The 26,572-nt window shown below is 39.8% G+C and overlaps 1 protein-coding gene across 7 annotated transcripts in view; it reads right to left on the reverse strand.

The window, feature by feature from the left end:
- Positions 1 to 21,884, reverse strand: part of HECTD1 (HECT domain E3 ubiquitin protein ligase 1) — a 59,528-nt gene extending 37,644 nt beyond the window's left edge. For all 7 annotated transcript variants that reach the window (XM_058025752.1, XM_058025749.1, XM_058025748.1 and 4 more), the window contains exons 1-5: positions 21,803 to 21,884; positions 19,508 to 19,784; positions 4,160 to 4,394; positions 3,036 to 3,263; positions 158 to 439 (exon numbers count right to left, since the gene is read on the reverse strand). In XM_058025752.1, the coding sequence (XP_057881735.1) occupies positions 158 to 439; positions 3,036 to 3,263; positions 4,160 to 4,394; positions 19,508 to 19,647 (885 nt within the window). In that variant the 5' untranslated portion in view covers positions 19,648 to 19,784; positions 21,803 to 21,884. The remainder of the gene's footprint in view (positions 1 to 157; positions 440 to 3,035; positions 3,264 to 4,159; positions 4,395 to 19,507; positions 19,785 to 21,802) is intronic.
- Between the last annotated feature and the right edge of the window lie 4,688 nt (positions 21,885 to 26,572).

Consider the following 26,572-nt stretch of genomic DNA (forward strand, 5'->3'; position numbering starts at 1 on the left):
TGTATAAATATATGTATATCTATTAAAAAATATGATCTATAAATATTTATGTGTATATCTATCTATAAAATAGCAACATAGATCTTGCATATATTGAAGTATACAAAGGGAAAAGCCCCATGAAAACAAAAAGCTGTAGCATAAAAGGATTTCTTACATGTGTTACTACTGGAGAGCCTCTACACAGAGTTGACAACAGGCTTACAATAGTTGACACCTGATTACTTAATTTAGAGTCTGCAGCTGTAGATGGTGCTCCAGTGCTACTCCGTCCAGGTTTGCAAGCTGAAGATGGTCCTGAGGCTGTCCCACCAGCAGCTGCCATGCGAGATAACAACTCCTCAGTTAATCCATGTTTAGCTAATGGGGCTGGGTCAACTCCACGCCTTGTGAATCTGTCAGCTAATGAAGCAAAGCATCTCAAAGCTCCATCTGAAACCTAAGAAAGATGTGCAAGAAAAACCAATGAAATATCTTTTACTTAAGGTGAGAAGGTGCCAAGAGGATATCCACAAGAATACAGACCACATACAGGAACTTGATTTTCCCATGAAGCTTGATCATTCAAGTTATATTTAAAGGTCTACATATTTCTCTTAAGCACAATAAATTTTCAATTGGAACAAGCCTAAAAATAGGACAAAGTGGGAAAAGGAAATTTTGCTCTTGGATAAGGCAGATTATCCACTGTGCACCTGACACAGGGACATGCAAGAATTTTTGTGATAATAAAATACAAACTTCCAAATTTAGGAATGTTACTAAAGGAAGGAAAAAGATACCAACCAACCAACTGCACACTAAAAAGTCCAGTGACACTGTGGAAACACGGCTTACTGGTGATCCTCTTAACAATTCAGCAAAAAATACTGCTGGTCAACTGCCCAGGAAAGGACCCAACATCTTTTCATGTCAATACTAAAAATAAAGGAAGGTTTTGCCTTCAACATCTATCTATACACTAGAAGTGTCTCAGTGTTTCAGATCAAGAGGTTTGCACCGGCCTATCAAGATAACCTGCTTCAGGCACATTTGGCTTTAAAGATGTGCAGTAGCAAACCAGACTGATGTCAAGAAATAGTAGAAAAAGTCCCACAATACCTATTCTCAAACCAAACTCTGAATCACTACAGTTCTTACTCCCCAAAATGTCAACTCACAGTCCATTTTCAAAACAACTGTCTGCTATCACAGACCAAGGACTTCAAGGCAGTTACTCATCAATACACAGAACAAGATTAGAGTATTAGCCAGACTTCAGGAAGACAAAAATCTTAACTCTCCATTAAGTTTCTTGACTTCTGGTATGGTCTGTACATGCCAAACATTCTGCATTATCAGTACTCTTTTGCACTGCATTTTTTCTGCTGTCGTCCTCTGGCATCTTGCTCCAGTTCTTTGACAACACAGATAAACAACTCTGCCAATCTTAATGTAAATTGCAAGTACTCAATAGATCTGTATCTTAACAGCTGCCAGAAATACACAAAAAAGATCACTTATTTAACACACTGCATTAGTGGCATTGGTAAAAGAGTACTTGGAATGTACTTACAAAGCGAATGAGTACTTGGAAAGTATTTACATTTCTTCTCCCAAATTGCAAGTGTAACACAAAGTCTAAAAACCCAAAATTATAGATAAGCTGCTCTTGGGGCTACATTCATCTGGCCTGAACTTATCCATCAAGTGGTGTTACTAACTGGCAGCCTGCACAAAAAGTGACCAAACCCAGCAGTGTAAAAGGACAAGGTAGGGAGCAACAAACTTGAATAGGGACACTACTGGACAAATCCATAAAAGGACAAGGTAGGGAGCAACAAACTTGAATAGGGACATTACTGGACAAATCCATAATACACATCCAACATCCACTGTAATCCTGAGGCTTGTTCCATGAGTAACCTATTTCTCAAGGATACCAGTACAGATATATTTTCTATCATCTGGGTCCCATCATAAGCATGCTTATCTCTAAGCTTAACTGCTGAACAATTAAGTTAATTTGAACTCTCATTCAGATCTCCAACAGCCCCAGCAAGTGCTTTTCTCTAACACCTTATAAATTGGGGAACAGTTAAGATAGTACAGACTTAATGGTCTGAATTTCAAGCTTAGCTTGCCTCAGATGATTAGAGTACTAATAAAATTATTTAATGGCTAAAAACATCATAGCTTGTTCTGAAATGCCTAGTGTATGACAGCCCCCTGAAAATTTTCAAGATCTAAAAATATATTTTAAAAAATTATCCCACAGGCAGAGAGATTTAGTTTCCCAAATATGCTGTGCTTAGTAAGCCAGACTGGAGGCTGGATCTGTGCATGTAGAGAAAGGAATGAGGACAGAGGTCAGAGTAAAATGGGGACTCAGTTCTGAGTCTGGACAAGAAGCCTGGCCAGGCTACAGCAAGAATTTGGCTAAATGGCTATTCCAGAGCAATAATATGACATACACAAAAGGATTCTACCAGTAGAAAGATAATTCCTCTGGGATTCATTTTCTAGATTTTTACAAGGACTACTTCAGCTCAAGTTAGAAGCTTGAGATGAAATAAGTTATAACTGCAATAAAGAAGTGGACCAGTATTTCTACTCCTATCATTTAAGCTGGCTTCCAGCACTGACTATGGATGTTCTTATTGCTTCTCTTAGTTTGGCAAAAGAAACACAAACTAAATTAATTATTGCCTCTTACTTATGCTCAATGTCATAATGACTGAGGTACAGTCAAAGAACAATAATTAGTTCAGAAACTGTCTCAAAATGCATTGAAAAAAGTTACAAGATATTTTTCAATACAATTTTCAGAGGTTAAATAAGATTATATTCAAACATCAGCACTTGGAGCCAAACACTAAGGCGTGTTTTTTATTCTCTTATGATTACAACTATAAAGGAAACTACCATAATACCCAAATATAACAACTCCTATGTAAACACACCATTAGGGAAGCTGTATAAAGTTACCTACTCATTCCTTTATTAAACATACTGAAAGCTAAATTCACAGCACATTGAGCAAACTATTACATTACCTGATGGTCTTCATGTTTTAATAAACTAGACAGTGATTCCACACAGATCTCTAATGAAGAATCCTGAGGCTCCATTTTGCCACAGAGTCTGGATACTACAGCCATAGCTGAATGCAAAGTATCTTTATGAACAAGGTGTCCACTGTCACGAATGAATGTCAGAACACAGTTCAGCCCTCCAGCTTCAAACACAGCTCCTGACTCGCGGGTACAGATTAATTCTAACACCTATGCCAAAAAGAAATTTAATTTTAATAAACTACACACAAAAAGTCAGTTATTTATATCCATAGTCAGATACTTATATCCATCTATAGAACTGGTTAAGAAAATTAAACAATAAGGAAAAAAAACCACAACTCTCTTCCTCAACATCCAAAAGAGGCCAAAGCCCCCAGTACTCTAGTAGTTACAGCTTTCTTCAAAAATATGGGAGCCAATACAAGAACATTCCCACAAAGGCACGGCCATAACAAGTGTTCATGAAAGTAGATAATAAATTCTCATCCTGGGAGAAACACACAACTGAAAGTTTTGAAACTTGTAAGAGCATCATTACCCCAGTGATGCATTTCTGAGTTGACTGGATACAGTAAATAGGAAATACTTGCATAAATTCTGATGCCATGGTAATCAAGAACTCCAACTATATGCTACCACATGGCCATGAGTTATGCTTCAAATGAGAGATTTAAGGTCTTCTGAATTGCTCTAAAAACTTCACAAGGGTGCTGAGGAGATGTATCTAGTGCTATTGAAGAGGTAGCAGACAATTATTTTACACCAGATAATCTATCAGTATCTGGTGCAATTCTTCATTTCTTTGGTAGCATAAAAATAGCCCTTGGCATTCCATTAGCATTCTAGTCACAGAAGACAAACAAGAAATTCCTTCTAATATTTTTGTTTCCTTTTCTATACATTTCTTGAAAAAAAATTGAGCTGTGAAGAGCACCAGACTGACAGTAAGCATAAGCAGCAGTATCCGCATGTACACTTTTGTCATAGTCCATATTTTTTTATCACATTTTAATTAAAAAAAAAGGGTTGGAATAAGAGGATGCTCTTTGGAAATAGCAAATTATCCAGCTCCTTAAAAACAAGAGGTTCTTAAGTATACTTACCTTCACACATTGCTCAGCCAAATCTCTGCTGGTTCTGTTGTTAAGTTCAACAACTACTAAACGATTACAAAGTGCTTTGATAGCTCCATCCACTCCCACAATCCTACGGGTGCACTCAGCCGACACATCCAGGTAATAAGTTATGGCACGAGCTGTTACTTCCAGTACATTGTCTGGAGCACTTTCATCAAGAAAAATTTTGCACAGTGCTGGCAAAAAAGTTCGAGGAGGGCATCTGCAGGAAAAAAAAACACAAGACATTATTACTATGTTGTGCACACTTCTCTACATTAAGCAATTTAATACACTCCCACATTAACACTTTCCACATACACATAATCTGCTCAACTAGTTGAGAGTTGGTTCAAAACATTCATTTAGAACCCTACATCTCATACACACATGAAAATTCAAATAGGTAATCTGAAAAGATGTTGCTTTAAGAATCCAGAAAAAAAAGATACTCTTGAAATTTTACATTCATACAGGGGAAAAATTTATCCTGTTGGGATTTTTTTCTGGGAATTAACCTCACGTCACCAAACAGAATGCATGTTTCTTTAAAAGTGCTTCAAGGTTCATGATGATTAATAGCTACTTAATCATGAAATTTTATATACAAAGGTTTTGGGTTTAATACATAATTTGATTTTGAGTGGTCCTTCTTCCCTATGTTATTTCCCTTGTCTTTTTATCCTATCTCAGTCTCCTCCCCTGCCTTATTATTTCCCCTTAATCCCACTGCAAACGTATTTAATTAATGTAGCTTGCATCCACTGCATTTTCTCTCCATATCCACGTCTCAGTAGCCTCTGTCTCTCCTCTTTATTGTTAGCCTCATTTCCACATGCAAGAATGGTGAAGAATATCCCCAAAACTTCAATACAAAAAAAGCAAGCTGTAATGGTCCTCCTTCTATTCCTCTTAACATTACAGACTATAAACTGAAATAATACTTTTCATTATTAGAACTACTGTGGCTAAGACTGATTTGGATCAGAAGTTCTAAGTCATTGAGCTATACTTCACATCAATTTATCTTCCAGTAGCATATTTAGCAAAACTTAGCATTATGATGGCTCACCACAGTGGTAAAGCACTTCCAAGGTGATGGGGAATTAAGTGAAGGGGATAGATGCTGTAACAGTAGTCAAAATAGCTGGATACCTCAACCCTAGATGTAGGAGAACAGACTAAATCCACAGGAAGCAAATATTGCAACTTTTCCTTCAAGTAGGGCTTTGGATTTGAAAAAGATGCCCTAAAACTTATCTAAATCCAAAAAATAAAGAATAACAACATATTTTTTAGTCTGGAAGACAGGTGAAGTACTTGTTGATGAATCATTCTGAAGACTCAGAGGTCATTCAGTATCCCATCTGGTATGCAGTGACTCACACAGACACCAAATCCTGGGACAGCAAAATGCTAATAGTTTCCTTCAAGATCTTACCATGTTTTGTGAAGTAACTAATAATGCTGTCTGACAATTAAATACATTACCCAACAATACTTAATGACAAATCAATAAGTGAAGCTTCAACAAAGCCCAAACACAAATGTAAAACTTATATTGGCCTATCCAGCCTATACTGTCTGTTGTTCTTAAGAAATTCGTTATTTAACTCTACATCTTTAAGAAGGGTTTAAACAGTAACTTTGCAATTCTGAATTTGTACTCCTTATTAGATGACCACCATATGATGACACAAGAAGCATTTCAGTACATAAAATTACAAGTGGACAACGTATTCAAAGGTTTTGGTGTTGGATCTTTTACACTGAATTTTATGCAACACCAGGCAGATCACTAAAACATTGCTATGAACAAGGTTCTTCAAACTATATTACAAGAAAAAAAATCCAATAAACACAAATCTTAAAAAGCCCCAAACAAACCAAACCCACAGATATATTACCAAGTGGAAAGCAGTGAGCTCCACTGTCTATTTTAATATTAGTAAGAGCATTTTTCTTAGATGGCCACACAGTTGCAGAAAGTTAAAAACCATACTTAGCAAATCTAAAACCTACATTTTTCCTATGATTTAACAGCTTACAAAGCACAACACAAAAGAAACTCAGCTGTATTTTTTTAATAAAATTAAAGAATTAAAATTCCATCACCTATCCACTAATTACCCAGCAGACACAGTAAAATACTAGGTTACTAAGAGCATATCACTTATACTGAATTCTTCGTCAGCATACAGATGCCAGTGCATTCTATCAGCAGTGCTGTCCCTATAAAAGCACAGCTCTCTAGCACAAATTTAAGGATTAAGGGTGTTTTAAAATGACCCCTTTGCCAGAACCTCTAGCTGCACTAATCAGAGACCACTTTTTCAATCAGTGGGTACAGAACAATCTCCACCTGCTGTCAGTACCTTTGTTTTCTGACTTAGAGGAATGATTTCCAGCCTCCCCATAAGAAAACCAGGAATGGCCTGAGTTGAGAGGGACCTCATGGGCAGGGGCACCTCTCACTGGACCAGGTTGCTCAGAGCTCCACCCAAACTTGCCTTGAACACTTCCAAGCATGGGGCATCCACGGCTTCTCTGGAACACTATATTGGGTTTGTGTGACCAGCTTTTGGTAGCAGAGGGAGCTACAAGGGTGACTTCTGTGAGAAGCTGCCAGAAGCTTCCCCCATGTCCTGGAGAGCCAGTGCCAGGAGGCTCCAGGATGGACCTGCTGCTCACCAAGCCTGAGTTAATCAGGAATGGTGGCAACACCTCTGTGATAACATATTTAAGAAAAAAAAAAAAAGTAATTGCACAGATGTAATTGTGGCCAGAGGAGAGCAGGGTGAGAACACGTGAGAGGAACAGCTCTGCAGACACCAAGGTGGAGAAGGGGCAGGAAGTGCTGGAGCTGATATTCCCCTGCAGCCCATGGAGAACCACAGGGACACAGAGATCCACCTGCAGCCCACGGAGGAGACCCAAACTGGAGCAGATGGATGCCCAGCCCATCCCCTGGGTTGATGGTTCCCAACCCAGGAGACTCACACTCAAGCAAGCTGTGCCTGAAGGACTGCACCCCATGGAAGAGTTTGGGGGGAACTGTTGCCCATGGGATGGAGAAGTTCCTGAGGAATGTTACCTATGAGAGGAACCCCACACTGGAGCAGGGGAAGGACTCCTCTTCCTGAGCAGCAGCAGGAACAATCAGTGATAAACTGACTGTAACCCCCATTCCCCATCTCCCTTCACTGCTGGTGGGGGATGAAGTAGAGATTGGGAAGGAATAAAGGGTAGGGGAGAAGGTGTTTTTAAGATTTACTTTACATCTCATTATTCTACTTTGATTTTGTTAGCAATAAATTCAGTTAATATCCCAAATTAAACTTTGGTTTTCCTATGACAGTATTTATTGAGTGATCTCTCTCCCACACCTTATCTCAACCATGAACCCTTCATCATATTCTCTATCTCCTGTCCAACTGCAGGGGGGAACAACAGAGAGGCTTTGATCAGTGCCTGGCAGCAACCTTGTCCTGTCACCACATGCTCTTGTAAGAGTTCCTTCTCCAGCTTTCTTGTAGGCTCAATTCAGCTACTGGAAGGCCATAATTAGGTCAGCCCAGAGCCTTCTCTTCTCCATGCTGAACAATCTCAATTTTCTCAGCCTCTCCTCATAGGAGAGATGCTCCATCCCTCCATTCATAGCCCTCCTTTGGACTCACTCCCTGTCCCTGCTGTGCTGGCACCCAGAGCTGGTGCAGCCCTGCAGTGGCTCTCAGCAGAGCAGAGCAGAGGGGCAGAATCCCCTCCCTGGCCCTGCTGCCCACGCTGCTCTGGCTGCAGCCCAGGACACGTTTGGCTCTCTGGGCTGGCAGTGCCCATGGTGCCTCATGTGCAGCCTCTCAGCCAGCAGCACCCCCAAGTCCCTCTGGGCAGGGCTGCCCTGGGGCTGCTCATCCCCAGCCTGTGCTGAGACTGGGGCGTGCCCCAACCCAGGAGCAGCACCAGCACCTGCTCTTGTTAAAACTCCTGAGAATCCCATGTGCACACGTCTCAACTTTGTTCATTCCCCTGAAGGGTATCCCAACCCCTCAGGTTTGTCATCCACACCAGTCAGCTTGGTGTCATCTGCAAACTTGCTGAGGCTGCACTCAATCTCTTTGTCCATGGCATTAACAGAGATATTAAATAACACTGGTCCCAAAACAGATCACTGAGGGACACCACTTGTCACTGATGTCCGTCAGGACTCTGAGCTATTGACCTCTACCTTCTGGATGTGACCATTCAACCAATTTCTAATCTAACAGTCCACACAGCAAACCCTTCTCTCTCCAATTTAGAAAGAATGTTGTTAGGAGGAAGCCTGTCAGAGGCTTTACAGAAGTCCAGATAAATGACATCTGTTGCTCTTCTCCTGTCCACTGTCACCCCATCACAGAAGGCCACAGGGTTGGTCAGGCAGGGCTTGCCCTGGATGAAGCCATGCTGGCTGTCCCAAACCACCTCCCTATCCTCCATGTGCCTTAGCACAGCTTCTAGGAGGATCTGTTCAATGACCTTCCCAGGCAGAGAGGTGAGGCTGACTGGGCAGTACTTCCCAGGGTCCTCCCTTCCACCTTTACAGATAGGTACAATATTTCCTTTTCAAAATTTTCTTTTTCTAGTAACTTGGGACTGCAATGACTCCTCCTGGAGAGTGACTTGGCAATTACAAACAGAAAGGTGTGGAGTCTCCTCTGGAGATCTACAGATTACACTCATAAGCACACACAGCCCATAAAGATAAGTTCAGATTCTTTTGGCCTGCTGAAGTTCCCTCAGGCCTTACCAAGGTGTAAAGTTCCTGAAAACAAGAGACTACAAGTACCAGTTGTGTCATTCACACGCAGTCTCGATCCATGGTTCAGCCTGTAATAGGAGGCAAGGATATATGAACACATCCCTGGTGCTCCAGCCATGATCTTCTCAAACAGGTGGCTAAAAAATTACAGTATAAAATTGCCTAGCTGCCATTTTGAGGGACTTCAATCTTGATGCTGTAGCTAACTTCTCTATCAATAACTGCATACAAACAAAAGCACACAGGTCAGCTTTACAGTGATCCCCCTTTAATCCCCAAATCTGCTCTAAGTGATGACATGGGTCTCCTGTGGCTGAAACCATAAGCATCAGCTCTGCATTGTCTCAGGGAGAAGAATGTGCCTGTGTGAGTAGTGCCAGAGAAAGCACTAACAGGGCTAGGTGGGAACACCAGCCCCACAATGACAGATGAGGTACAACATCATCAGAGCCGCATAGGAAATGCCCTAAGTATGCCACTCCCTACTGCTGAGGCAGCTCCACTGGGTTTTTCTCTGTGCAGGCATCTGACCAATAAAAAGAGAGGGAAAGTGTTGCTTTTATTCAGTAGATGGTCTTCATACCTCAAAACTGTGAAAATGGGTTTTCAGAGTAGCCCTTAAGACTTCACTCAATCCAATCCCAAGCAAAGGCACTAAAGCATAAGTAAAGGCAGCAGAGGGAAGAGAAATCTCCAGCTTACCTGGAAGCAATACTAGCAAACAGGCCAAGCACCTTCTCAGGACCAGCCCCTCTTTTTAATGAAGCACCAAGTAAGCAAATACCATCAACATCAGCAGGAGCCGAAGAGTGAATCAGACAAATCATGTTATGTATGCATCACTATTACACCACAATTCCAAGGTAAATCCTTACTGGCTTTCTTAGGTAGTCCAAAACAAATCAAAAGGACCTAAAACTGCTTCAAATATTGGCTGAGGAATACTAGGACCCTATAGTAATATAGACCTTATTTCTGTTACAACTAAGGCTATGCTAAGAACTAAACTGTATTTTGACAGGTAGTAAAACAAAACATTCCAGGAGTGTCCATAACACAGACACAGGCTGAACATTGGACTCACCTTTAGAAAACAGTCTACATGAGAAAAACAAGGCTGTCAAACCTTCCTGGGACATAAGGGAAACTGAGATCAAAGCTACAGCACTGAATGAACTGATGTGACAGGATAGAAACCAATGGTCAGCTTTTAGTACACTTCCATCTACGGACAAATGATGCTTGTGATGTCCAAGAGAAAAATACACCAATAAACCTGCCATTACTGCAAGGATCAACACCCACCAAGGAAAAAAAAAGGCTAAGTGCATAATTTCTAAACCATTCCAGTATCAAAACTGGGTTCACATGCTGCTTTTATCGAGACCACACATTAACTAAAAGTAGTATCTCAGAAAAAAAAGAAACTATGACAGAAAAATTCCTAAAGCTGTAGGCAAAGAATCACTGTTCACAATTACCTATTTGCAGTGAAACTAGCAAAAAGATGATGAGTTTTCTTTACTACAGAAAAATTCTTTATTTGTGTTTATTCTTTCAAATCAGAAAATAATGGCAAAAAGGTACCTCTGAAGTTCAGGTTTCTATTTAGGCCCTTCTTTTAATAAACATGAAAATGAAAGGAAAATATTTTTAGATTTTTATTTCTAGGGGGCTGTATTAATACCACATTAGGCACTTCCTAAAGTGCTTCAAATGTGTATTTTAGAAGAGTGATTAGGGACTACTTAGTGAATTAATGAGGTCACTCAGTGTTACTCCTTAGTGAAAGACCGACTTCAAGTTAAAGAGGTTACTCTACAGCCCACACTAGAGCTCTTGCTAATTACTTTAATCTTGCAGCTCTCAATGTCCACTCAACTCTATTCCTGTACTTCCAGGAGAAGAGCTGTTGTTACTTACTATCTTCCAAATTTTCCACCCACCATGTTTCAAAGATCTTGCTGAAAGATAGGTTTGTCCAAAATAGGTAATATTCCTCATCAATATTTCCCATCTATATTATGATCCATTAAGATTAGGGTACTAGAGCATTCTGTACTGACATCAAGAAGAAAACCACATTGAAAAGTACTGATTCAGTATAATTTATATTTAAACAAATATAGCAGTATAATTTATATTTAAACAAATATAGTCATACTTTCAGTGTTAAAGTGAGTTATTAGGTTGTAAAAACCATAAAACACTCATCCTTTAATATGCACTCTTTCTCTGCAAAAAATATACATGACCTAAAAATATTTTCCAAATATCATAATCATCTTGATGTCAAGAAAGACTAAGAAAATTTGTCAGAATAATTAAATTACTACAGAATTTACAGCACTATAATCAGCATAACTCCATATGCTGACACACTTCTGAACATTTACACACACACCCACCTCTTTAGGAACAGAAATATCCATATGGATACAAAATTCTTAAATAGCTACAGCAGTAAGCTCCTGCCAGTGCTAATCCATTAAACTCTAATGAAGTGACTCAGCTGATTTTACAGCTTGCCAATGTAAAAAGATACCAAGGAAGTAAAAATAGGCACTGTCAACTCATTTCTGTAATTACATTTCATATTTTAATGCACTTAAAATCCTTAGCAGAAACAGTAATAGTGAAGACTACACTACTGCCATGCTTGAAAAAAAAAAAACAACTTGAGGAACTTAAGGAAGGAAAAAAGACCAGTTCAGTTCATCCCCAAAACAGTTAACAAGTGCTGCTAGCATTAGGGTGTGTCACTCAATTCCAAAGTAACCGCTGGATTCAGTCGATGTGGAGCCCCTGGCATGTGACGAAGCCTTCAGCGAAGCTGCCTGGTCCAAGACATGTGACTTGTGGCAGAAAACCAAGCTCAGCTGCCTGCCAGGATCTTTAATGCATACCACCTGCTGAAACCAGTTAAAAGTGGGAAAACAAGGATTATATGTCTACACTACTTAGTATATATTAATTTTAAATAAAAACTAAAATACTGAAGTTAACTCCTTTAGTAACAGTTTTTGAAGAAAAATTTATCAGATAAGCTTTTACAGCAACACGTCACACAACTCTGAAACTTTTAAGAACATCCTACACAACTGATTTTTCTTAAAGCAAAAGTCATTTCAACTCATTTTTGATTAATTTGTTTCTCCTATGTAATTCTTTCTATGGGAATAGACCTCAGCCTTTGCCTTCACTGTTCTTTCACTGGAAGACTGTTTTGTTTTCACATATGAACCAAAACCAACAGCAGAGTAATCCAGACCATCCACAAGAGAACTCACACACCTGCACTGCCTGTATGTATTCTTCTGGATCCATTATCAAAACACGTTTTGCACTGTTTCCATATAACACTGTTACAATACAAATTAAGTCCAGAAAACACCACTATGTACAAGACATCAGACACACCATACTGTATTTTAAATGTGCACAGAAAAGGCAAAAAATTAACTGACAATTTAGGAACTTTTTCCAGAATTACAAAACATTAAAACTTGCACAACTCTGAATCCCTACTCTTAATTGCCACCACAGCCCAGGCCAATAAAATTAAACTGAAGAATTAACAATTCCATCCTGTATTCATTCCAGTACAAGCTCCACTTTATTAAAAATTAGAAGAAATTAATTTAGAATTAGAATTTGACATTTAAAAAAAACTTTCAAACTTTCTTTTAGCTAAATAAATAATGGAGCTGAACCCTCTTCTGAGAGTTCATTACTAGGCAGGAAGACAATTAGTATTGGACATTTAGTATTCAACTACACATTCAATAAATATCAGCTGTTTAAAATGAAACATAAGAAAAATCCATATGAGGAAACAGTTTCCACAGGATAGGTAATTTCTGAATTTCTAAATAAATTACCATTTGCCTTATTCCTGAATTTATAAAGGACATGTTAGGCTACCTTTATCATTTTTCAGCATCTCATAAAAGCTATGCCATACCTCAGGGTAATAACTCCACATGTTTGTTCTCCAATCTCCAGCATTTTGTAAATATTTTACAGACTCTTAGTCCACAATAGCTGAATAAATTAAAGAATGTGAAACTACAGGTCTTTCTGCCTATGACTTCCACTAGTAGCAACCTCAGTTGTGCAAACAGATAATGCTTTGCGTACAGATTGCATCTGTCAACATTTCAAAAGGAAATAAGCAATTTAAACAAAAAGTATCATTTTTTGTGCATGCCTAAATATGCACACAAAACCACTAGCTACTTTTGGATTCCCAGGTGCTCAAAAAAAATAACTGACTTACACAAGAAAACTTCCACTTCCCTATTAGCAATCTAGTTAACATCTGTGCTATCTACACCTCTTCTTAAGGGGCCAATATTAAAAATCACTTGACCACTAGTCATGCAAGAAAGGAACCCTGCAATTTGAAATTCCTGTAACATCTTTTATTGGTCTCCAATCTCTTAGGAGCTGACACTTTCAAAAGTCATTAACCTGATGCCTTAACATCCTGCACCCAACTTTTGCACAGTACTTGCAGGAATCACTTCAGCTTAATTTCACACACAAAATTCTGAACAAAACAAAGAATATTTGAAGATATCACTAGAAAAAGAAATTTAAATGCCAGACTAGTAAATAGTGACAATGTGATGATTTGTCTGGAACACCCAGAGGCATGGGCTCATTTAAACAAAATGTGTTTTGACACACACAAATGCCAAGTTACAGATTTTAGTCTAGGTAATACATCAAGCCATACCTAAGCAGCAAGCACTCATATCCTTGAAAGCAATTCTGAAGACAGATAACTAAAACCACACTTCCTGTACAAAGTTTTGGAAACATCTAACACAACTTGGCATGTTTAACTGGTAACAGCAATTCAGAGGCACTACTATAAACAGCATGGATGAAGGCAACACTGGAAATCATTTCTGAAGAACTTGTAAACTGAAGAACTAGAGAAGGGGAGGAAGATCAAGAGCTGATGAAGCCTTTGTGTGCAGGTACATTTACAGTAAGAGCAGGCTTTTAATCTGCATAGGACAAGGTGAACTGACTGCTGTCTACAGAATTCATCAGACTGGCCAATTCTTATGGAAAAGAGCAAGTGAATTTCAACAACAAAGACAACTTAGGCTGCAGATTTAATAGCAAAAGAGAGGGTAAAATTAGGTAGGATGCCCTCTCAAAAGCATTTGCTACACACTATGCTTGTATCAAACAAGATGCTCAATCCAGTAATAACCATATAAAATATAACGGCCATGACAGAAAAGAAGGTGTCAATTTAGACTTAATCTTCCCTTCTGACCTTTGCAACCATTAAGATTCTCAAAATAACTAGACAAGGTTAATTAATCTCCACAATACCAGTGACAATGAGGCCACAATTCCCATTTTACAAAGAGCAACCAGAAAGACATTAGTATTTTAAAATTCTTGTAACTGAAAGAGAGAGAAAACCAAAAACAACAACAAAAAAAACAGCCCTAAAATCAGCAATGATTCTAAACATTAGGTTGTAACAAGACTGGAAAAATACAGAGCACACCCCTACTTCCATCTCAGAAAATCACTCTATAGGATGATGAAGATCCCCCTGTATTGGAGGCCACACAGTAAATTACTGGTATTCCACTGCTGCCATACCCTCTGCCTTCATTCAAAGAAAAAAAGCTTAGTGGGAATCACATGAGACTTGCCACTGCAAAGGTTACAAAATTTCATTTGGGAGAGATGTCTGCATTAGTGCAAGCCAGCAACAAAAGCCAATAATTCACTAAGAACATATGCTTTGCATGGTTAAAAATAATGAAAACTGTAGTCTATTTTTGACAGCAATACTTAATCTAATTTACTCACTGCTGCACTCCAGCACAAAAGTGTAACAATGATCTGATTTCATTTTTTCCTTAGAATAACAAAACAAGCAAATCTATAAGACACAAAGCATGAAAGCACCTTGATACCAACAGAGCTGCTCTCTCAGCCTGTTAGTTTTTCCATAATTATCAGACCTATTAAAGGGCACTTTACTGTCTGAGTTACAAAGATGCTTTGTAAAGGCAGCCCAGATTGTAAATATATTCCTGAAAACCAGCACTTTGGATTTCTATCCCTATCTCTAAAGGATTTTTTTTTGTCCATGTATCTAATTTTGATTTACTGGAGTTTTGCAATCCTGATAAAGACGGGAGAATGTAGTTTTAAGCAGGTGGAAGTAAAGCTAAACTGTTCCACATTACTCTAACAGTCTCACTGGCTCACATGAACAGTCTTTGGTCCACTAGAATTTCTTCTTATAATTGCTAGCAAATACAATATAAAGATATACACTTATTCCCTAGTGAACAGATACTCTGAAAAGAAAAAGGCTCAGTGTGAATTAAAGTAAACATATTTGATCTAAAAAATAAACTGAAAGGATTTCTATTTTACACATTAGAACCCTAACATATGACCCTTTGTACAATTTGTTTGTATTTGTCAAATGAGCTGATAACTCCTGATAATTTATTGCTTGCAATCTGTTAGTGCCAAATATACAGAGGTAACTTACAGAACAGCCAAACAGGAAGATGTTTTCTCCTTCTGAGCATTAATAAGGCCTATTTCATCTGCTGTAAAAAGGTTTTGAGCAGGTCTTACTTTGTTATAGCAGTGCCTTAATCTACAAATTTTCATTGTAATTAATTGCTAGGTACTTTAACTCTGACAGCAACAGAAAGCCCATCCAGAAGAGCTCTAATTTTATTTCACCAAAAAAGTTAAACAATTGCACGAGGTGAAAAAAGAATAAATTGAAACACCTACTCAGAAAAAAGCTACATTAATAATGTGAGATTGCAACTAAGAGCCTCTACATACATTTAAACTGTTACAGGTAATTTAAAAGACAAAAAAAAAAAAAAACACCAAAATTTCAATTAAGTTCATATTAAATGCATTCCTTAAACTCCTATTCAAGTGGATTTAATAGCACATAGTTTAACTACAATTTGGGACTAACACTTATAATCACAACAGTTATGCTGTTTTACTCCAACTAAACTACTTAACAAAAGCATTTCTCCTCATTCATTAAGTTTCTGTAGTTCAAGTTAGTGGCTTTTGTTGCTGGTAAAATGTTAGCCATTCTTCATGACAATTGACTAGCAGGGTCTGTGACTCATTATCACCAGAAGATGAATACGCCACTGATTTTTGTAATGTTAACATATGAGTAACTTCCAAAATCTTTTAATTGGATGTAATATATAAATCTGGGAAGAAGTAAAGAAACATCAATTATTTGGCAGCTCTACCTGTTCATCAGCTGCATACCCTGAAATCTGCTGTGATGCTGCTAGAACTCTGCAAGAACATTATGAAATACACCATCCTGCACGTGTGCCTGCTTCCAGTTTGGAGCTGACCTGAAACACTAGTTTCACTATCCATTACTCTTGTACAAAAGCAAATTATTACTTTTGTTATTAGCTATATCATTTCCTTCAGAACATGTCTGCAAGTAACTCTTGCAAAAATGAAGTGCAAGATTCTGAATCCAACATTGCAATACCTTTTTTTTCCGTTCAGCCTTGTGCTTCCTTGGCTTAGTGAGATTGTGTATTATGCTAAACTCCTTAAGAAAGCAGTATGGAAACTGTGTTGTGGTTTTAGAGATGCACAGCATTCATGTCAATACTCTGATGTGGTCTTGTTTCAGTTTTGCCAGTCCTCACCATACCTAGCTTCAATCACCAGATGTACTTCACTAAAATGATGGGCTTTTTCTTAGCTTACACCACAAAAGCAAATAATATCTTACGTAAAAGTGGAGTAATACTTAATATTTAAAGTTACTCTAAATAAGATGTGAAAAACATCCCATTTCATTCTCCAAGAAATTGTTTTAAAAGTCCATCTCAAAGTTGCTGAGATGAAAAATTTTCTTTAATGTTTTGTCTACGTACAACTAATACAAATGAACAATTCCAGGATCTTCAAATAACATGTGCACAGCATCCAAAAACTTGGAAATGCTGTTCTTACTTAGTAAAAGAAAAAAATTTGTGAAGTCTAGAGACTAGTTTTCTAACCAACAGAAAAATACATCCGTATTCTAGATCAGGCATGCTGACAATATTTTCAAGATTAGTTCCTGAAAAAAGAGTTTAGCAGCCCCTCTGTCACACAGTAAATCTCCTGTTTCAGCAAGCAGCAATTCCTTTAAAAAACAAGCTGAAAAAGGAACTGTAAAATACTATCCATTATTATTTTATTTATACCCTCTCAGCACATGACAACACTTTAACTGTCATTTGGAAAGATTTTAAATACACTTTCCAAGATATCTGTTCCTTACAGAGTTCCAAAATAAAGTCACCTTGAAATGCAGGCACACATAAGCACACGAGACAATCACTGAGTTCTCCACTGAAGACTGTACACCCTTCTCTGCTTCTCCCATACCTCCAGTTGTGCAGTTCCATCCCCAGTGCTCATCTGACACCTCCCTATATGCTGTAACTCACTGTAACAGCAGAAAACTTACAGCCTCCTTCAGCAGGTTCAATGAGCAGCTTGCACATGCAAGAATTAGGAGTCCAGTAAGCCCTGAGAGTGGCAGGAAGAACAGTATGGTTGGGAGGAATAAAAAGGGTGGGTGAGAAATGGGAAGAAGGCAATGATGCACCATGTCAGCTCACCAGGTGCCATGGTACCAGAGCACATACTTCACTATGGTCACAGAGCCAATAAAAAGTAGCAGTAGCAGTTTCAACATTATTGCAAAACCACTTCAACAGGCAGAGAACTTCGGTAACTCCTTCCCCTACCTACATTTCACTCTCTTCTTTTTAAGGAAAACTTACAAGACAAAAGAAACAGAGAACTTAGAAGACCAGTAAAATTACACTATACCGACGCTCAAAAGAAAAATTAAAATGCCAAATGGCATTTTAAATATTTCTTCTTTCAGACATAAATAATTTTAAAACCACAACAGTGCAACAACAGAGCATTCATTATATACACTTTAAGAAAAAAAGAAGCACTTGGACTATTTAATTCACTTATACTGAAATAAAAGCCTGTTCTAAACAAGATGCATAAAACCCACAACTGGTTTTTTAAAGTTGATATTTCATTCCTGACTCTCAAATACCCAGGAGAAAACCTTAAAAATGCTTATGCCTAGTTCTGCACCAGTATAGAACAGAATATCCTGAAGCAGGCAGTTCACCCAGATTAATCAGAAAAATTCATTCTTAACTACCAAGTGTTTTTCTACAATGGTGAATTCTGAGGCTCCCCTCCATCAGCAGTATGAGGATAGACAGGGAAGTTGAATGGATCTCACTACAGTAAGGCTCTTCAAGTCAAAATTTTAGCCATAAGCTCACCAAGGCAAAGAACAGGCAGCTTCAATTTCTAAAGCACGGTACAAAATTGTGCTCAACGCCCTGCAACTACTACAAATCCAAATATTAGAGGTTTATGGATTTTACATTTCCTGTAATAAATACAGTCATGAGAAGAACTTCTAAGAGGTAAGTCTGAAAACTGTTTCCATCAGAGCTACAAAACTAAACAGTGTAACAGACAGCTACCTTCTCAAGTGCTTCTAAACCCACACTCCTAAAAAGCAGGATGTATCTCAAAAACACTGGCCATATTTTATTATGAAAAGAAAGTGAGAGCAATGAACAAAACCATGGGAAGGAAGAGAGGGAAGAGCATGAAAATCAGAACTGAAGAAACCAACCAAAAAAGTAAAAGTTGTGATTGCTTACACTTTTGCCACCTTTTCCAGACTAGTGGTGGGCTCTCATAGGAAGTAGTGTAACACAAGCCCAGCAACACTCAAGTAACAAAAGTGATTAAATCAGCATTTTGTGCTGTGAGAAATGTAAAAAGGATTGAGTGCAGGGACTGTGCTGTATAAAGTGTACAAATGCAGCTGAGAAGGAGGGTGGCATGAACAGCAACGTGCCCCAAACAAGGGGCAAAATATTTGTGGGAACAGTGGTTATTGTTTGTGATTTTTGCTTGGACTTGCACAACTCAAAAAAAAAAAAGCTACTATATCCCTTGCTAAAAGTACTGTGAGAGTATGGATGCTTAAATATATCTAGGTGATCATAATCCTAGTGCAAAAAAAGTTTTTCTCTAACAAAACAAACCAAAACCAAACCAAAACACACACAAAAAACCAAAAATACAACCACCTCCAAAAGTAAAAAAGAAACAAAGAAACAAAAGAAAAACCAACATCCCACACATATACACATACAAATGCACATTATTTAATTGAAAGAAATGTATTCAGAGTTGCAACCAGCTCCTGGGTCAGAACAGGCACTGTGTATCACCCAAAAAACACTACATTTTTAATCAGACAACAGTACTTCACGTGACATTAACAGAAACTCTTGATTTCAGTGATCTAAACTGAAGTTCAGTTTGCAAAAACATTTTTGAGGCTGAAAGTTTCTAGGAATGTTAAATATGACATTCAGCCACAGGAAGGGGAAAATAACATTCCAAAAAGGAAAGGCAGATGCACTTACGTTTCAAAGCAGCGATCCACGTTGTCTGACATCAGAAGCAGCATGCAGAGCTGTTCCAGTGCTATCAGCTGCATATCCCTCTCATCCCCCTGCCCCATCTGCAGCCATTCCAGCAACGTGTCTGGATCCACCTCTGCCATGGTTTTTTACAAAAAAAAAAAGCCGCCTCCACTTCAATTAAAAAGTACCAAAAATATCCTTTAATTGTAGAAGCCAGACTAACGTCAGCACAATTAATTTCTCTCTTCAGTCAGCCTCGCGCTTTTGCAGTTTTCACCTGGCAAGAAAAAGTAAAAAAAGTAAACACCACCACAACCTTGTCATTGAATTTTCTGTATCTGCTCCTCTCTAAAATGTATAGCATCTGTTTGGGATGAAATTAAGGAAGTTTTCACATATTTTACCAGCAAATGGGTTTTTTTCTAAGCAGGTAAATACTAAAGAGTTTGCTCTGTTTTGAGGATAACTCAAAATTACAGCTAGAAAAATTGTGCTCAACCCTTTTGTGTATTCTTAAAGCTAAGAGAAAGTGATGTCCTGACCATCCTCTCCTTTAATATCACTTTATTAGAAAGTGGTCAAGTTTATGAGATGCATTACCTCCTCATGAAAATATTCAAATGTAGAAAGATAATTAATTTCACATTTCAAACAGAAATCCATAAAATAAACAACCGAAATGTACAATTCCAGACTTTCAAAATCTTCAGAAACCTTTTAAAAGTTCAAATCCTTCATCTTTTAAAACAACATTCAAACATAAGGAAAAGAGGCTTTTTATGTCAAAGGATATAAAAAGACAACTTAAAAATCACTTCAATTTTCAAGAGTTAGGGGTTTGTTCGGTTATTGGGAGACTTTTTTGAAAAAAATATTTAATTCACACCTTTTAAAAAATCCAGTGAATAATTCAAACAATTCACATACATATAAGGAAAACAACATTATTTGCTGGCCCAATGCCAGAGCTGTACATGCAAGCTGAAGACCAAAAAAGCCCCCTTGCCTAAACTTTTTGTTTAACAAACAGTCAAATTCACCTCCCTTGCCTAAAAACCCAGCACACATGACTATTTTCATGTAAAACCTAATGAGTTACAAACCAATCTCTCCAAATTAGACACACAAGAAAAATATTACTCTTTCAAAACACAGCTTAGAGAAGAAGAAGTAGTTTATCAAACTCCTAGGTAAATATGAAATGCCGGACAGTATCACCACAAACAGGGGGGAGGTGATGTGGGAGGAAGAAGCTTGATCTGGACAAAGTCTGCCTACTTGTTTACTTGCTGCTAATGAGTTAATAGTTAAAAAATAACCCCATCAAGGGCATGTATACAAAAGGGAATCAGAAATTAGTATTACATGAAGAAACACACACTGAATCAGCTCTTTCACAACAGCTTAAAACTCAGAGATGTTACAGAAGCACAACAGATAGGATTGTTATAAAATTTAGGACCATAACATTACAGGCCCCTCAGCTATTGCTCACCAGTTATATATTTGATATTATCTTACTCTAAAAACTAATTTAATATTAGTAAACTGGTTTTCTGTGTTTTAAACACTGCCTATGATTCTCCAAGATGTTTACAGACTGCATTTCCTGCTCGAATCCTACATAAAACTACTTTCAGACAAAAAAAGTGGGATCGCATTATAAGTATTCTACCTCGCCTTAACACCACTAAATCGTTATTTCCGGGAGCGGAGAGATGAGTGATAGCGAGAGAAACAAGAAAATTAAGAGACGGCGAAAGTGGGGTAAGTTCAGCCCAGGCACCTGCTGTTCTCCCAGCCCAGCCGGGCCGTACAGGAGGCACCGCGCAGACCCGGAGCGCGGCGAGCGGCCGGGCTGAGCCCGGAGCAGGGGCCAGGCCGCAGCGCAGCTCCCCCCGCGCCGCCCGGGCCTGCTCGCACCAGCCAGGCGGGCCCCGGGCCCGCGCGGCGCTCGGGGCTTTGGGCCCCTTCCCCACACGGCGCCGCCCGGGGCACGGCAGGCACCGCCTCCGCCTCCCCGCCGCCCCCGCACGGGGCACCCGGCGGCGTGAGGGGCTCCCCGGCAGCGCCGCCCCGCTCTGCCCCCGGCCCCTCGCACAGACTTTCCGGCAGCCGCCGCCTTTCCCCGCCCGCAGCTCCGGCCCGCTCCCTCCCGGCCCGACAGGCCCGGGCAGCGACGCTCGAGTTCCCGGCGAGCCGCAGGCCGCGCAGGGTGACCCGGCCTGGCTGCTCGGGAAAGGCGCCGTCCCCCAGCGCAGGCCAGAGAGGCCCCGCGCCACCCCCGCCGCTCACCTCAGCCTCCCGCAGCCTCCTCGCCGGAGCCGAGCCCTCCTCAGCGCCACGCCGAGACCGGAGCGGCGGCGCGGCGGCGGCGGCAGCCCGAGCCCCGCGGCAGGCGGCGGCCAGCGGCATCCATGGCGCTCCGCCCGCTGCGGGGTGGGCGGGCGCGGCAGGAGCCGCGCTCGGGGCGGAGCTGAGGCGGCCGAGCGGCCGCTGGGGGCGCTGGCGGAGCCTCGGCGGAGAAGGGGCCGCTCCCGCGGGCCCGCTCCGCCCCGCGCTGCCCTGCGGAACTGAGAGCCGGGGCCCGGGGTGCCCCAGGCGCGGCCTGCCCGGCGAAGGGCTCTACCCGGCCCGGGTGGCCTTCACCTGACTGCGTGGGGATTTTTCTTTTTTTTAGCCTTTACAGGTCATTTTATTTCTTCCCGTATTCTGGTTATTTACTTCGATATAACATTCTGTACATTTACGGCGGGGCTTATACTTTCAGGGGCCGCTCTCGAAAACACTTTGATCCCCCTCCCGAACCTCCATTAAAATGGATCTGGTGAGCGGATTTGAGCGTCGCAGGGCTGGGTCTTAGAGAGTGAAGGTTTTAGTTTGCTCTTACCGAGCAGTGAGTTTGAAGTGCTGCAATTACGCCCTGTAGCTTGAGACACCTTTGCCAGTAGAGTTGTCCGCTGCCATACGTGCTGCAAAATGCTGTGCAAGTACTTTGCACATGATTAAAAGACAAAGGAAGTAAACTGATAAAAATTTAAAATGAGGGACTTTAAAAATAATTTCATTCTCTGTAGTATGACATGTTTTGCAAAGGAATTTAAGCCTATTAATATAAGTACAGTAAATAAGATTATTGTACATTTGAATGTCACTCCTACCTGCATCATAGACATTTCCTGTAATTAGGAGGCTAAAACTACACACTGAACAAAAAGGCAATAGCAGTCATGCTTGGTTAAAACTTGCTGAATGCTGACATTTTTATTGGTCAGTGTTGTAATAACATGTCTAGAAAGCGTTATCTTTATTGTGTGCAGAACACAAGAATAGTTCTTTTGTCTCTGTTTCTGATCTCTAAGGGCCTTTCTGTCTTACCATATTACATCTCTGGTGCTGTGACTTGTTCCAGCTCAGATGAGACTTACATATGTATCCTTAGCCTGTGCTTGTCCTTCAGAGGTCAGGAAGATTCTGATATGCCTAAAGTTCAGACACAAGGCAGTAGAAGGACTGAGTCTACAGTCTTTTAATTTAGAAACTTGGTCTTCTTTAACTCTTCACCAGAGCAGAAGCAGCAGAATTAGGCCAGGCCTATGAGACCTGCATCTGCTAAGTGACCTTGCTCCTGTTCATGATGCTGGAACAGTTGCCTTTACTTTTTTCGTGAAGAAAGGTTTCAGATAAATAAATATTATTATTTTCTTCTGAAGACCAAAAACTGAAATCAAACAAACATTTTACTCTTTTCGCACGGAATGCAGTTTCTGGTTCAGGTGTCTGGACAGACACATAGTTATTTGTGGACAATATGAGGATATAAAAATACAGATAAATTTAGAACAAAAACAAAATTTTAAAAATTGTATTTGAATATGAATCATGGATTTAAAGTACTATTAAGCAGGAGTAAAAAACTTAAACACTGGATATATCTTTCAGATACATAGTTATTTCTGAAAGGAGAAACATAAATGCTCCTATGTCCTGTTACATGAATTGCCCAATTTCAAATATCAATTTATTTTTTTTTTCACTCAAAGAAGTACTTTGAGTGATGTATTACAGCTTCAATCAGGAATCGGGATCTTTTTTCAATCTCATACAATGTTTAGGAGTTTGCTAGTGATTTTTGTTCCTCATTATGTGATTTCTTCTCACCAGGACAAATCTGAAAAATAATGCTGACTAGATAATTTATGCTTCATTGAGTATATACTTCTTACAATATATGTGTGTTCATTGACTGATTAATACTTTTTTCCACTTCCTGTGCTGATGGGCATTCGCATTTTTTCAGGGAGTACTCCACTGAAATACAACACAGCAAGTGGTACCCCTGAAGTTACTGTTTCAGACTCCCTCTGTGTGCAGCACTGATCCAGACTAGAGCTGCGTCTTCAAAAGTGCCTGTTATTTAATACTTACTAAGAAGGAAATCACTGCCAAGTAAGGGTGCGCTTAGCACATAAGAAAGACATCAGAATCGCATTTGTGTGGAATTACTCACATTCATTTGTGTTTTCACACAGCAAGGGTTTGTTCAGACCCCCAAGTTTCCAGCCCATGTCCATCACTCCATTAATGCCAGGCCTAGGCCTTCTGAAGGAGGAGAATTTTATGTGGATTAGTGCAGCCAGATGGGGAATGCAAGTGATGGAATATATTGAAGTGACAAGTAATGGAGCTTGACTGTGGTAGCTGCTTGAAGAAATTGCTTTCACACACTGAGCATTGTGTGAATCTTGCAAAAACAACTGCCATTCCCCATGCTTGTGCAAGGTATGTAGTTTTTATTCAGTCAGAGAATGACCCAAATGCTAACTCCAGCTGGCACGCACTTGGTGTATGACCTTGGCCTAATCCCTTAATCACTGTGTGTCTCTGTCTCCTCCTTTACAAAATAAGGAGATAGTAATGCTGGAGTCAGAAATGTCTTAGCACTTATGGAATTGTGAGTTGCTGAGGCATGTTACTATATTAAGCCTTAAACAATGCCATATATTTATGACTACACTTGAGCAGACCACACGTGTGACTGACAATGCCTTTGGAAATTAGGCTACATAGGGTCAACATAGATTGATCTTTGTAGAGTGTTATATTGAGCAATTACCGTCATTTTTGCTGAGTATTTACCTGAAAATTAAAACCTGGCTTTAAAAGAGAAAATGTCAGCACAATTACAAGAATAATGTCAGGGACATATGAACAACAGTAAAATATGCCATGAGGGCAAGTAGCAAGGATCAGGGATGGGGTTCCAGACATGAGAGATTCTGAGACATGTTGTAAAGGACACCCGACTTGAAACAGCTTCTCAGCATTGCAGGTGTTCTCAAAAGGATTTCATTCTCTTTGAAAATAAGTCACTTCTGGCCAGGATTCTGCAAAATCTTCTCATGATGGGAAAAAACCAAAGTGATTTTTCACTTGTAGCTCCAAGAAGAATAACATTTATTACTGGTTTTATATCATATTAAGGCTGGTGTTTTCTATATGGTTTTAGCTGGTAGCAGAGGAATGTCCTGGGTACTTTTAATGTTACTATGTGATAGTAAGGAGTGAAAGCTTCAGACTGGAATGATTAGGCTCTTGTTACAGAAAATATAAAACTGACCTGTAATCAAGCTGAAATACACCTACAATTCAAACAAAACAAGAAGACTCAGATTCCCTCTTTTTTTTTTTTTTTTTTAATTGATACAGCAACTAGAAGCCAGGATAACTGATGTTTTTGGTAGCTCTCTGCCTACTTCAGTGTACATGCCAAGTTGATGTTTCCAAAAATATCACTCCTCTGTAGTAAATAAATCAGAAGGTGATATAAGCAGACACCCTGAACACCTCCATCAATTTAAGGGAGTAGTTTATGCTGAAGACCAGGGCTGTGCCCAGTGAAATAAAACTGTTAGGTTATTTATGGATTATTTATTCTTTTGCTTTAACACTCTTTTCTCTGCCACCCACACCATAACATAGTTGAAAACACTGAAAGTACCTACTCCTCCAAATCCAAAAGTTTAATAATTCCATACATTTCATTTTTTGGATGAATATTATAGTTCCAAAGAAAAAGTGACTAAATGTTTACTACACATTTCAAAGCAATAAGGTCACATATTACAGAAGCTTTCTTGCTATATCAAGTAAGTTTTAGTTTTATAGAATGTGGCTATTTAAGTACATTGTTAAGATTTTCTTACAGATTTTTTTTAATAAACAAAAAGCAGTTGTGAAAAGCTTTTTGGATTTAAATCCTTCTACATTACCACAGTCTTTTCTTAGCCACTCTACTGTTGCACAAGCCTGGTGAGCACAAACATGGTGTCAGCGTCTTGACTTTCCAGAAGTGCGTGCCAGCCTTTGCAGCCCTGGCACTCGGCGAGCAATCCCGTGCTGCTGCCCAGCGAGAGGAGTGTTTGTGAGGTGTGTTTGTGAGGTGTGTTTGTGAGGTGTGTTTGTGAAGTGTGTTTGTGAGGTGTGTTTGTGAAGTGTGTTTGTGAGGTGTGTTTGCGGGCTGTGTTTACGGGGTGTATTTGTGAGATGTGTTTGTGAAGTGTGTTTGTGAGGTGTGTTTGTGAGCTGTGTTTGTAAGCTGTGTTTGCGGGGTGTGTTTGCGGGCTGTGTTTGTGGGCTGTGTTTGCGGGGTGTGTTTGTGAGGTGTGTTTGTGGGCTGTGTTTGCGGGGTGTGTTTGTGAGGTGTGTTTGTGGGCTGTGTTTGCGGGGTGTGTTTGTGGCCTGTGTTCGCGGGCTGTGTTTGCGGGGTGTGTTTGTGAGCTGTGTTTGTGGGGTGCGTTTGCGGGCTGTGTTTGTGGGCTGTGTTTGCGGGGTGTGTTTGTGAGGTGTGTTTGTGAGGTGTGTTTGTGGGCTGTGTTTGCGGGGTGCGTTTGTGGCCTGTGTTCGCAGGCTGTGTTTGCGGGGTGTGTTTGTGAGGTGTGTTTGCGGGGTGCGTTTGCAGGGTGCATTTGCGGGCTGTGTTTGCGGGGTGTGTTTGGGGGGTATATTTGTGAGGTGTGTTTGTGAGCTGTGTTTGTGAGGTGCGTTTGCGGGGTGTGTTTGTGA

This window comes from Melospiza georgiana, chromosome 6, assembly GCF_028018845.1.
Source record: "Melospiza georgiana isolate bMelGeo1 chromosome 6, bMelGeo1.pri, whole genome shotgun sequence".
NCBI classification, from domain to species: Eukaryota; Metazoa; Chordata; class Aves; order Passeriformes; family Passerellidae; genus Melospiza; species Melospiza georgiana.